Below are 13,773 nucleotides of genomic sequence, written 5' to 3'. Positions count from 1 at the left end.
AAAAACATTATTTTAAAGACTGAGTTATTTAGTTACATGAAGTCTTTCTAAAATACACGATACTGGATAACTGAGCAAAGATCTCTGTTCAAAATCTGCATTTCACTGCCAGCACTGGGTCAGCCAGAAATGCTGCAGCACCCCAAGGGCTGCTTCAACTCCTTTTAAAAATAAGATTTAGAATAAAGTCCAGCCCTCACTTCAGAAAATCCCACTGGAATTGAAACTAAAATTAATGTAATACCTAAAGGTCCAATTTAAGTTCTGCTGTTGCAATGTTTTATTCACACATGAGCATTTATTAAGAATCAGGAGGACTCACAATTCCTAATGCTCCTGTTTTTTGTATCATTCAACTTTTGATGGTTTGATCAATGGCAGCATGATTAATGCAGTTATTAGAACAGTTTTTATAAAATAATATTGAAAAAACCCCAATTTTTACATTGGAAGAATATTCTGATAAGTCATTTGATCACCTGTAGAGCAGAGGGCAGCACATTTTCTTGCACGGACACTGGTTAAGGTAAAGATTTCTTTTAGGAACAAATAAAATCAGGTGATTCTATTCTGCAGAGTCTGTTTACAAAAGTCTGCTAATGAGGAAAAAAAGCAGTGTTAAAAATGAAAGAAATTGTGAACATTCTACATTTAGATGCAGACAGAAGTAAACATAATCACAGGGAATATATTCCCTGTAGATCTGTTTAAAGGTCTTTTTTGTTTTTAAGTGACAGTGATTTATATTCAGGGCATGTGTGTGTAAACATGTGTACATAGACAGGAGTTTGCAAGGAAATAAGCACTGTGCCTTTGACCCAGGAATTAAAATAAAGAGGGAACAGGTGATCACCTAATTCCATCTGACTCAAACCAGCTTTCAGTGCCGTGCTTTGAGAAGGGAAGCTTTCAGTTGTTCTCAGTTTTCAAAGTTCAGAATCTGGAGCATACAATAATTAGGAAAATGCTTAATACCAACCCACCCTCTTTATTAAGTCATTTCTTCAAGTATTTTTAATAGTGCAAAATACTGGTTTGCATTAGTACAGTTACTATGGGAATTCACAGTCCAAAAAAAATCTTAAAAGATTTCCAAAGTCAAACAAAAAACTTTTTAATACTGTATTTTTAGCAAGAACATTTTTAACAAAGAATGTGTACTTTAACTTAATATGGTACAACAGAGAAACCATACTTAAAAGTTTCCATTATCTAACACTCTACTGCATATTCATTTTTCCATCTTAAAAGACCAAAAGCCAAGCTGAACTGAGCATTAAAAAAAAAAGCATCAATTATAATCCTCATATTACATCAGCTATTAGGGTTTAGCTCACACTTTTGAATCGGTCATCTAATGAAAGGACAATTTTTACATCGTTCTTTTAAAAAATGTACACACATTTCTTTTTAAAACGTAATATATATCGAGTATCTGCTTCAGTAAACAAAGCTTAATTTATAAACACAATCGAAACAGCTCCATGTTGAACAGTTTCAGTGATAAACTGGACTTGTATGATGTACAGCCAGTGAGGACCATTGTGGCTTAAAATCATTGTGCCATTGCTATTCAGTAATAGCCACCTCCTAAGGAAAAAAAAAAAAAGTTCTTTTTTGGGGCAGGGTGGGGAGGGGAAATAATTGATGTATGTGCTTAAAAATACTAAAACTCCTTTCTATCTCCAGGGACCTAAAAATGATCTGTTGTGACAGGCTTGGTTTGGTATGGTAAGCTTGTAAAAAGTCTCAGTATTTCTTAATACGGCAGTTTTCAATGCAGCAAGAGTAAATTGCTTGAAATTGTCCTTCAAGTTTCATGCTACAAATCCTGTTCCTCACACAGTACTGAAGGCATCAAAGGTTGGAAGGGTCATTTCTCAGGAACTATATAGTCTTCAAATAGTGGTCATTATACATTTCTCAGCAATAGGTGGTTCCTTCAGTACATGATGGTCGGCTTGATGTATGTTCTGTTTTCTGGAGGGAAACAAAAAAGAATGAAAAAGTCAATTATACAGTTGAACATTTTATAATTAACTGACACTTGGGTGGCTTCTTTACTTGGTTGTGGATTTTTTTTTTTCCTCAAGCCAAATAAGCAGATCTAAAAGTGATATAAACTAAACTGTCCATCACATGAGCAGGTTTTGTGTAGGAAAAGGAGGCAATGGGTGACAACACCTGGCCAAGCCCCCAAGGAAGGACAAAGACCCACCAGCACTTGCCCAGGTGTTTGCCAGCAATGGCTCAGGATGGGTTCAAACACTCTGATTTGGATTTTCTTCCTTTAAGGCATTTTTTTAATCAAACAGACCCTTTCTCCCAAAGGCAGCCCGTGTTGGATTGCTGCCCCCCGGGACAGACCCAGGGACAAGGCACCAGCTCTACCACACACCCTGCACAAAACCTGCCAGGGAACAGGGCGTTAAAACTGCACTGCTTCCACAAAATGTAAATCAGGATCTGTTCTTGGAAAACTGTTCTTTCATTCAGAAACCACCACATTTCTCTTAAAATTCTATTTCTTTATTTAGAGAACGAAGCAGAAAAGCACTTCATAAAAATATTCCTAGTTATAGTACCTATCAACTGTGATTTTTCACATTAAGCAACTTAAAGCCCAGAGAAAAAATAAATATTGAAATGCCCACAGAAACTGAAGCTAACAAGAATCCATATTCCTGCTCATTATACAATGAATCATGAATCCACCCAGCTAAATCTGCAAGAACTGATCTGGAAGATGATAGCAAAATGATAATATGGAGCAGCATTTTGTATAATGTTGACATCTCTCCCATTACTGTTTTACATACGCCAATACCGAGCACTCCTAAGGAAAGAACAAGTATTGACCTGCAGACTGACACTGATCCTTGGAGCAATCTCCAAGTTTGCCACATTTCAATTTCAAAATGCATTTCAGCTATAATATGAGTGATTTATCATTTAGCAGTAGCTGTCAAAGTAACCTCCTAGATAAAACAAAAACATCTGGAACCATAAACAGAGGAGAGCAGTAGCTGAATTTTAATCCAAATCCGACATGTTCACTTCATTAGGAACAGGAAACAGCTAATTAGTAATTGAATGTTTTGTGGTTTTAAGGAGGCTCAGACTCTCCAAACTGAGATGATTTAATACGTATTTTGGATGTAAGCACAAATAAAGATCACAAGAGCCAGGGACATAATAACTCCAGAGGGATGTTTGGGAGCCTCCAAAGAAAGAACTAAAATTAGTTTCAGGCCATTGGCTGATGAAAATTCTTGTTTTAAACCTGGTGGGGAATTACTAAAGCCAGGGGGGGTTCAGCAGAAATGCAAGGATTGAGCACTGTGGGGTTTGTTTGTGGTTTGGGTTTTTTTTTTCCTTTTCCTCATGATCATTAGGAAGCTGCACATGGCTTCTTCCCTAGTGGAGGCTGTTCTTTAGGTTCTTATTAAATTTTAAGTATTATTTTATAGATTTTAAGCATTATTTTTAAATTAAGGTAAGATGAGGACATTGAGGGTACTGTGGGCTGACTAAACTTTGGAACAGGTTTCCATATTTCCTTCCAATCCCCTTTATTTCTCAAGGAAAGTTCAATGGAAGTATCTGGAATACCTGTAAGAGAGAAAAGTAAATACCACAGCTCAAGCCCAGTGCAGCCACCCAGGAGAGATCACTGATCAGTGAACAGAAAGTGCATAGTTAAATATTTCCTTTTTATAACACCCTCAATTATTCTCCAGAAATTAAAATACTTTTTTTGTTGCTGTGCAATAAACTGAATTTCATGGCATTAACCACGTCACACAGCAATCACCTCTGAGGAATTAACGTGCTGGGAGCAGCTGTGCCCCCACTTACACAGGAAAGACAATGTGATGTTGTCAAATTAATCTTTTCTGGAGAATATTCACCATCTCCTCAGTGCAGCTGACTGCAAGCTACAGACCATTTTATAGCACTTTACTGTATTATATAGCAAAGATTTGAATAAATCTGTGTGCAATAAATGTATTCTTTTATCAGGTTTATCCCTTAATCAAATATTCATTTATGTGGGCTTCATTCTATTAAAAAACGAAATTATACAAAGGTGAGCAAAAGCGTAGATTTACAGTAGTTTAAAGCCTAATCTCATTCTCTAGGGGTAATACTGACAATATAAAAACTGTATAAATGATATTCCCTAACACTAAATATGCTTATGAGCCCCCTGTGCATGTTACACTGCTTTACAGCCTACAGAGCAATGCATGACTGGCTTAATAAGCAAGACATTTAGAAAGGAGGGGTTTTTTTCCCCTTCACAATGTATAAGACAAGTAAAGATCTCTGAGTTTCTTGGTGAGCCAGAGTCTGTGTTAATAACTGGAATTTTCCCTCAGGACAGAATTCTCTTCCCTGAGTTGTTAGCCCAGGGTAGGTGCAGCTCTTGCACTCCTTTTAGCCACAATATCATCATTTATCTTTTTCTTCCAAGGGTTTAATGGATGCATAAAGAACAAATCCAAAGGCAATAATCATCATCTCCATATTTATTCACATTTAATTTTTTTCCCAGCCTATTCCACATCTCTGGATCCTTTGCAAGATCTGTTTTAAATCAGGAATCTAGCTTTATTTCCCTAAACTACTTTAAAACAAAACAAGTGTCCAACTGCACAGGAGATGAGCTCCCCACCCTTCCCAGGCTGGGTAAACAGCACCTCAGTTAGGTCAGAGCCAAGCTCAGCTTTGGAGGAAGCAACACATGGGAAATGCAATGCTGTAACAATAAATTAACTTGCAAAGCTGGGGCTAATTAGTTTGAACCAGTGTCTTACTTTGTACAAAGAAAAAAATCAGACAAAACCAGTTTGCTTTTCCAACAGATCACATCCCTCAGAAAATTCCTCTTTCCCTACAGAAGTGCTGCCTGCCTGGAAGGGGAATGAATCCAGGCTCTGCTTGTGGGTAAGGACCAGAGCAATGACCAAAACTCACCAAAGGATGCCTTCACTACCAGAAAAAGAAGATGGATCTGGGCTGATCATTCAGCTGAATGACAAGTAAAAATTACTTTGCCTGCTTATTGGTTGTCCAGCAAAACTTCTCTTTTACCTGCAAATATCCTTCAAACTGAGCAGTGAGAGAGCAAGGCACAGCTCCCTCTTGACCCAGGAAGAACATGGTCAATAAATGGTCCTGTGAGCAGCAGTACCAACAAAGGTTGGTTTGCTTTCATCTCTCCCGCTTTCCTGTGGCCTCTCTCCACCCTGCAGAGGTGCAGATATGATATCAGAGGTGCCCTCTCTGATAACTTGAGCTGGCTGAACCCAGGGCATCCCTTGGGATTGGTACCAAAACCTCTCCTTCCTCCCAGCCCGACCCTGCAGGGCTGCTCACCCACAGAGCTGCTGGGTAGGAATTTCTTTTCCTCTTCCTTTGTGTGTAAGGCAGCGGACTTGACCCTGTCAGGTATTTCCTCATCCATGTTAAGAGAGTTAAAAAACTTGAACCGAACCCAGGATTTGTAGCGAGTCCCTGCAGAGCCTGTTCCTGGTGAGCCCCTATGGGGCAGCTCTGAGCTGCAGGGGGCTGTGTGGGCATGGAGTGACACTCTGGGAACTGCACAGGAGCTTTGAGAGCTTTTCTGGGAGCTCTGCAATGACACAGCACGAGGAAGGCACCAGGGGTTTAATAACCCACAGCCTACAGAGCAGGACACGCTCTAGGGAGAGAGCACAGCTTGGGCAGGAGGAAGAACAGGCCTAAGACTCAGATAAAGCAGCTTGATTTGAGAACTCTGGTTAGATCAGAACACCAATGAACTGAAGTCCAGTCCATGATAGACCCCAAAATATGTTCCAAACTATACCAGTCCTTCATCTTTGACAAGTAAATAAAATGTTATTGACATGTTAGATAAAAATAAAATGTTATTCACAGTAACCCCAGAGTTTTTGTGCCAAATCTCTTCCAGGTTATGTCACAAACAAAAACAGCAGCAGCAGCCCTGGGTCACCCTCCTGTTGCAGGCACAGTGAAGTACATTTTCACCTCAGGAAAGCCTGCCTGCCTATGCTGCTGCCTCCTTCCAAAAATTTTATTTTTTGTAAATTGTTGTTATCAAGTATTACTGTAACATCTACTTTTTAAGATTTTAAGCTAACATTGCTTTGCTGATTGTTCCGCTATCCCCTAACAATGAAATATTGTAATACAAAAGTTAACTAAGGTATAAACATGCAAAAGGAGAAGTCTCCCTGCGATCATAAAATGATGTTATTTTCTGTTCAGCAGTTCATGTTACTGCTGTTCATGCTAATTAATTAAAGGAGCTGTTGCTGTAATGTGCAAACAGGGAATCTGAGAAACTGAGAGGGCTTTTAGGTCTCGGAGTGAAGTTAAGTCAATCTGGGCGCGGGCAATCAAATGTAATGAAATCACTTGTCAGTGCTAAGCTTGCAAAAACTGTGAAGTTTGACTAGGGAGTAAAAGGATTATAATTAGATTTCCAATAGGATAATAACTAAATGGCAGAAAGCAGTAAAGAGAAAATATTACTTTGTTAGCTAATGGTGCTGCTGTTCGGTTTTAGTTTTTATCAGCACACTTGTAGTTGTGCTAATTTAATTTGCTTTTATCAGCAAAAATGCACTACTCGAATGGTACTTGAATGTCATTTGCAAAAATCATTGATCTGAAGGTGCACTTAATGACACCCAGTATGTTTATTTTATGTGGAAGGGAGATTGGCTGATAAAATGGTTGATGCACTGTGGTGCTGGCCCAGGAGTGAGTGGTGGAAGGAGGAGCAGGAGGGTGTCTGAGTGCTCATCACCTGCTCTGATCTCCTCTGCCACCTAAAAACCTCCCAGCTCCAGCTCTGAACTACATCTGGGATATGGAGGCATTAGACTGCAAAGTTCAAAAAAGTTTTAAGTCTCATCTGCATGAAATTTCTGTTCAATTAATATACAAAGCAGAGGGAAAATGAGTCAACTAAATGGAAAAGATTTATAATGCAGATCAGAAACGCAGTACATGAACAGCTTGTGTTAATAAAATCATTTTAAGAAATGAGCATAAAATATGATATGACTTAATCACTGTGAAAGGTGGCTGTGCAGTAGTTCTGTAATTTTCCTTTAAACCATCTTAAAGAGATACTGGCAGTGGAACTAATTGAATTTCAAAGGAAAAGCACTGTGTGAATGATAGATTTCTGTCCAGCAGAGCTATTGACAACGGAAAAAGAAAGCTCTGTATTGATGCTAAAGCTTTTTTTCTGAGCAACTGACAGAGATTTTGGAAGCCTGCAAACAGCTTTGTATCAGGGACATGTGTTTTGCCCCTTCCTCCTCCCAGGGCCCAAAAAACAAAGGCAGCAAATGACAGGGGCAGTGAGGGAGTGTGCTCCAATTGTCAGAGCTGCAGCAGCAATAGGAGCTGTCAGGGACACGAATGGTTATCAAAGGAAAGGGAATAAAAAGTTATTACAGTATCAGCACAAATAAAAATGAAAGAGATGGTACTACAGGACAGGAACACTTTGAAATCTAAACAAGCTCCACAGAGAGCTCTCCAGAAAGCTTTTTATCAGCTGAGAGTGTTTAGTGACCAAGTGGCTCAGCTCCTCACGGGTCCCCACGAGCAGGATTACCAGCCAGGGGGGTCAGAGCCAGCAGGGCAGAAAAGGGAATGGGAGGGACAGGGACATGGGACAGGGGTGCAGCTCCTGCTGCCCAGGCCATGTCCTGCTCCCACTGAGCCCAGGGACACAAAACAGAGAATATCCAGCTCTCCCCTTGGCCACGATTAATAAAAACTTCCTGAGCCAAAGCCTCTCATACCTGAAGGGATGATGTAGTTCAGATCAGATTAAAAGGAAAAAAAAAAACCAAAAACTCAACTTGAAATAAAAACGGTAAAAGTCACAAGGCTTTCCTGTGTATTAATAAACTACAGGTAACATAAACTTCTCTTGATTCCTTCAGGCACGTAAATGGTTTCTGGAAGTGGCTGTGCATCACTTTCCTCACAGTATTTTTACTCATTTTTGATGGAAAGACACATTTGAGCCGAGTGCCATGGTTTTTCTTCAACTGAAAACTGAAATTACCTTTCTCTTCCTTACCAGAGTCTGCCCAGATGCACCTTTGACTCTCAGAGTTGTCTGGAAGAGCACTGAGCACTCCTCTCAGCAGGTCCCATGAACAGATCAGAAATGTAAGGAACATTTTGCTCATCAAATTTAAATACATGTGTCCCAAGTGCTGATCCAATATTTTGACTATTTCTGGCAGCAGCAATTTTCCAATTGCAATATTTAGAGCACAGCTCTCATTACATGTGCACATATATATACACACATATGTCAGATGTATATATCTGCATTACAATAAAGCTGTGATTCTCCTTCTCTGTCATACAGAGCATATGAATCTAAAATCACAAGAAGAGACAGCAGTAAAAATATTTGAAAGCTTTCCTATAAGGATGGCAGATGGACGACAGATGCATACCAGAGGTATGCAAGTCAAACCTTCCCCAGCTGAAGAGAAGTGCTCAAGTGAGGTTTGTGTCTCTAAGTGCACTGCAGCCCCTCTCCTGTCTGCACAAACTGCCTCAGCACAGGGGATTTCTGCACATCACCATCCCATGAAGCAGAGAAAGGGTGGGATTGCTCTAAGAAGCAGCAGTTCTGTGGAAGAGGCTGCTGTCTGCAGGCTGCCAGCAGAGAACTGAATGGTCTGGAATGAAAATGGCACAGGACTGATGGGAGAAAAATTCTACAAGTTGGACTTTCATCAGAGAATTCCAATGTTCAAATTGCTCAGAGCAGATTTTATCACAGGTGACTGTGGATTTTCTGTGCGGCTCAAAGAAGCTTCCACCAGGAATGGGAATATCCCTTGGGAATATCCCTGTCGCAAAGGAGGATTTCACGACTCCTCACGTCCCAGACCTGCAGCCAGAACTCATTTCCTGCTCTTTGGGAAGCACTCAGGCCATACCTGGAGGAGCTGCACTTACACACAGCCACACAGTGAGGGAAAAGTAGCACCAGACAACTGCCCATAACGTGAACATGGCTCTTCTTTCTCACTTGCAGTTCATGCATTTTTTGAAAACATCTGCAAACCTGATAGGTAGGTAAAGACTAGAGGTAAAATATTTCATATGATAAATCATATATAAAACCCCTTTTGCACTAAAGGCATTTGTCTTAGCAGATAAATATCAGTTTTAAAACAAACAGCACCTCTAAATTACTTCAGCTAAATATCACCTCTACTTAATTTCTGAATCTTGTAAAGTTAATTTCTGTTCTGTACAGGTAATTTCTGATCTTTGCTCTTACAAAGATCAGAATCTTACAAAGATACAGATCTTTCCGTATATCAAACAGGAAAACAAACTGAAGCTCTGTAATTTACATTGATCTTAAATCATGAAAACAGATATAAAAACGATTAAACAAACTTTTAATGACAAACACACAAGTGAGGAGCTGTGGTACATACTGCACCTTGCATGGCTGCACTGTCATGTTGGGTTCCGTTGTGTTCTATTTCCATATCCGGGATTCCAGCATCTGAAAGATGGGAGACAAGATTAATGCATTTCCCTTTGCCCCTCTCTCATGCATTTTAGAAAAATATTTATAGCAAACTAGGGTGCTCTCCAAGTTAACATGGTCTTGCATAAAACATTTGGTCCTCACAGAATTTTCAGTAGTAAATTGTTTCCAAAATGTGCAAACATTACTGGTCTCACAGTGAATTATTTTTAACGTGCTTCACATTTGTCTGACGATCAGATAATAACCAACACGTGGTAATAATATGTCTGCAAAATCCTCTTGGAGAATGAGGGCATCTGACACATGAAAAATAAAAGTTGAAATTAAACTGCGATAATATTAAACTGCATTGACTCTTGTATATAGCCAAGTACCTCCAAATTACAGAGTTGAAGAATACAGCCAGTGCCAGGCAACAGTTTTGGGGTGTGTGTGTCTCAGTTTGTGTGAGTGCATGTTACAGATAAGAACTGTGCAAATTGCATTTCCAACCTCAGCTCGGGATGTGTGAGCATGTGTTACCACCCAAACCCAAATTACAGCTGTCATATTATGTGAAACATTTCCAGATCTCTGAGAAGAGCTTTCCAAAGAGGACTGTGCTCTTTTTTATTTTTCCCCAAGTTGAGCAGGAGTCTCATGACACTCACTCTGGACCTGTTTAATTTCATGTTGGTGATCCCTGTGTCTGCACAGTCCTTGGGGTGGGGGCAGGGGCTCCAACACCCCAGGGTGTTACAGGAACAGATGCCACGATGCACCTTGTGCCAACAAGGATTAGCATGAAGGGGATGTGATTTGAATCCATGGCACCTCAAATCCTGGAGAAACATCTGCTTCCCTTATCACACAGCCCTTAGAAATTACAGGAAGGAAAAACCCACACCTGAAAGGAAGCTGTGTGTACAGTTTGGGGCTTTTTTTGTGCAAAAGCCTGTTCTGGACATTCTCAAACAGGGAATAACTGCACTGCTGCTTTCACAGATCCCTTCAGCTGAGTGTCAGGATCTGTCACAGAGGTGATGCTCTGCTGGTGACCCTGCAGTAACTGAGCCCTGAGTGAAAGCAGGGCAACCCTGAGAAGTACAATCCTTACAGGACAGCAATAGCTCAGCAATAAATGTGTAAGTGAAATTCATGTCATGTGTGCATTATAGCTCTATAAATGTATATGTGATAAAAAAGCAGTATTTTCACGTATACTTTTTTTTCCTTATAAAATTATAAGTGACTGCCACTCTGCAGGGCTTCCCTTACTCAGATTCCTGTTCTGAAGGCAAGTGCAGGGCACTGACCTATCAATCTGAAAAGGTTCTTTCTTCTCAAACCCTTCAGAGTACACGTTGTATATACCAAAAATGACAAAGTCATCTGTAACTAATAACAGCATCTGTTAAATGAGACAGACTGTCAAAGTTAAATTAAAAATACTCAGAATAGCCCTTCACATTTTGTTGTCATAAAATTGTACCTGCAATTAAATTGTGGATTAAGATGCTAATGAGCTACCTGATTTGCATGTGCAATCAGATTAGCATGTAAATATCAGCTTCTTGCAGGCACTAACATATATATGACTACCTGAGTGTGCCTGCAAATCAAACTGCTGCAGCCAGGCCTACACTAGCAGCTGTAAAGGTGTGTTAATCACACTGCTGGAACGTTGGTATCCCTGGATTTGTGGCTTCCAGAACCGCTGGGTGCTGCTGGCTGGTGAGTGAGCAGCAGGTGCTTCTCTGCAGTGGCAGCACCCAGGGGAGTGACCTGCAGCACAGCAGGATTTTAGGTTTTTTCTGACTTTCCTCTCAAGGTGCTGGTTCTGTCCATGGCATCCAGTCTGGGTATTTGATCCAGTTGAGGAGTGGAGGTTTTTTGCTGGCTTTGGCCAGCCACTCTACCCAGTCACCGTCCCCACCCCGGTGTGACTGCAGCTGTGAATCCACACCTGGATGCCCCTGGCCACTGCCAGTGCTCCAGGACAGCAGGCAGTCCCTGCTTCCAGGATGTGCAGGGCTCTGAAGAGCAGATGAGAGGAGCCTCTGAGAAATGCTGCTCCCATAGAGTTTATGTGCCTTGGTACCCCAGATAAATCCCAGCTCCCATCTCCCGCAGAGCACTGCTGTGCCAGGGCACACACACAGCCCTGCCCTGCCTTTAGGCAACAGTGTGGGCAGCTCTCACAGCTGAGAACTCCAGACAAGCCAAATTCATTATTTTTGCTCAGCAGTCAGGCAGCTTTTGCACTCTGCAGTCTCTAGCAGTGCCCAAAGCAGGCAGCACAAATTAACACACCACAGGACACCTGAATGCAGCAGGGACCGAACGTCACTCTGATTCCTGAGCCTCTGCAGAGACTCCAGGTAGGGATGCACAGAATAAACCTTAGCTGCAGAACGTGAAATTAATTAAATATAAGCTAGGTTCAGTCCTAAATGTTCAAACCAAAGCTCTAAAGTTTGGCCAGAATCATCTTAAGCACAAAAGGCAAATTCTCCTGGTAGCCAGAACTTAATCACTGTTTAGGAGATGAACTGATTTGCTTTTGTTTCACAAGAATATTTGGGAAGTGTTCAAAACCCAGTCAGCTCTGAAAGCTGATACATATTTAACAAACTTAATAGGTCCTGAGGCTGAGCAAACTTCAGCCAAACAGCTTTTGAAATGAAGCTCAGCAGTTCTAAAAATGAATCTGCTGGGAGAGAAGAGTTCACAGAACCTTATAGGAACCAAATTTCACATTGTCTTAGCTGGCACTGTAACAGATTTCTCTGTAATATATTCAGCATTTCTTGTCATCTCTGTAAACTGCTCTGTCTGTTTCTCTAGTTGCAGACTTATTTATTTTTTTTAATTCTCGACCCAGAGCACATAGCCTGAAATAGATTTTTCATTATTTCAGGAAAGAATTGTGGGGGTTTATTCTGAAATTTGCTCTGTGCACCATCTGATTTTTTTTCCTCACTCAATCAAACATCATTTTAAGCTGACTGTGAAAGGCCAACTAAGACATTACCATTTAACATCCTGAGACCGTCACCTGATGTGGCCTGTTTCAGAGCCTGCTCCACTTGTTCTCTTCTCTTGGATTCAAATTCCAAAGCTTCCTGCAATTTTCTCTTTGCCTTCTTCTCTTTCTTCAAGCGTTTTTGAATTGTGGCTGAAATGTAAATACAGTGTAAGAACGGTTGTCAGGGCTCAATTAACAGATGATGGAGACAGTAAAAAATTAGTTTATGTTCAATATTCAAAGGTGCATTTCTAGCTCAGGACTCCTACAACAATAAAGATGTGCATGTGGTGGTGACCTAAAAGACAAACAATTCTGAGGAGGTGATTATTGGTGAAATTCTCTCACAAGTCAGGAGCTATCAAAGTCTGTGAATGACCTGAAGTTTCTGGTGAGTTATCTGTGATTCAGGAGGGGCACACTGTGCTGTCCTAAGGAGCTCAGTTTTGTTTTACAGAAATACACAGTCCCATCACACATTTCTGGGCATCCACTGCAATTTCACAGCTTCAGCAGGATTTACTGACCCTTCTCAACTCAACTGAGAGGTGCCCTTTGGTGCCTCTAAGTGAGACCTGGCACTGCAGAAAGCTCCACACACCCAATTTCCATTCAAAAAGCACAGGAAGAAAGCCCTTGGTACCTCCACTTTTGGTCTTATCTAGTTTTATCTTTCTGATTTCATGGATGTAATCTAGAAGTAGCTTTTGGCACATGAAGTGCTGTTCCTTTCCTTCAGATGCAGATCTGAATTTTAAAAAGAATTCTAATACTGCCTCCTTTGCAGCAGCACAGCGAGAAATTCAGATTTACCAATTTAATTGCCTATTATTATCAAAAGCTTCTAAGCAGTCATGGTTTTGTCTCAGAAGGCCTCATCTGGGGTGTGCTACTGCACCTCAATCTCCTGATGCAAAAAAAAATAATCTAGGAATATTTGGTTCAGATCTTGCACTTGGGCAGACAATTTCTCACAGCTCTATTTTGTTGAGCTGAAGTTCTCTACAAGACCAACTGAGCAGCACTGAAGCTGCAGAAATGTGGGCCAGGGAAGTAATGAAAAAAAAATCACTTAAATACCCAAATTAAAGCCATGTCTTTCTCACAGTAGGACTGATGATGCTTGGAGGATAGCAGCAGAAACAAAAAGAAATTAAAGCTGTCAAATGAAGAAATCAGGCTGGGAATACGTGGGCAGAGT

The 13,773-nt window shown here is 40.7% G+C and overlaps 1 protein-coding gene across 5 annotated transcripts in view; it reads right to left on the bottom strand.

Annotated features, from left to right (window-relative positions):
- Positions 1-972: 972 nt before the first annotated feature.
- Positions 973-13,773, bottom strand: part of DACH2 (dachshund family transcription factor 2) — a 235,942-nt gene continuing 223,141 nt past the window's right edge. For 2 of the 5 annotated variants that reach the window (XM_063170827.1, XM_063170832.1), the window contains exons 10-12: positions 12,579-12,722; positions 9,507-9,577; positions 973-1,980 (exon numbers count right to left, since the gene is read on the bottom strand). In XM_063170827.1, the coding sequence (XP_063026897.1) occupies positions 1,924-1,980; positions 9,507-9,577; positions 12,579-12,722 (272 nt within the window). In that variant the 3' untranslated portion in view covers positions 973-1,923. The remainder of the gene's footprint in view (positions 1,981-9,506; positions 9,578-12,578; positions 12,723-13,773) is intronic. The other 3 variants (XM_063170828.1, XM_063170830.1, XM_063170831.1) reach the window with 3 other exon arrangements.

Source organism: Melospiza melodia, chromosome 16, assembly GCF_035770615.1.
Source record: "Melospiza melodia melodia isolate bMelMel2 chromosome 16, bMelMel2.pri, whole genome shotgun sequence".
NCBI classification, from domain to species: domain Eukaryota; kingdom Metazoa; phylum Chordata; class Aves; order Passeriformes; family Passerellidae; genus Melospiza; species Melospiza melodia.
This window is presented reverse-complemented; position numbering and strand designations above follow the sequence as displayed.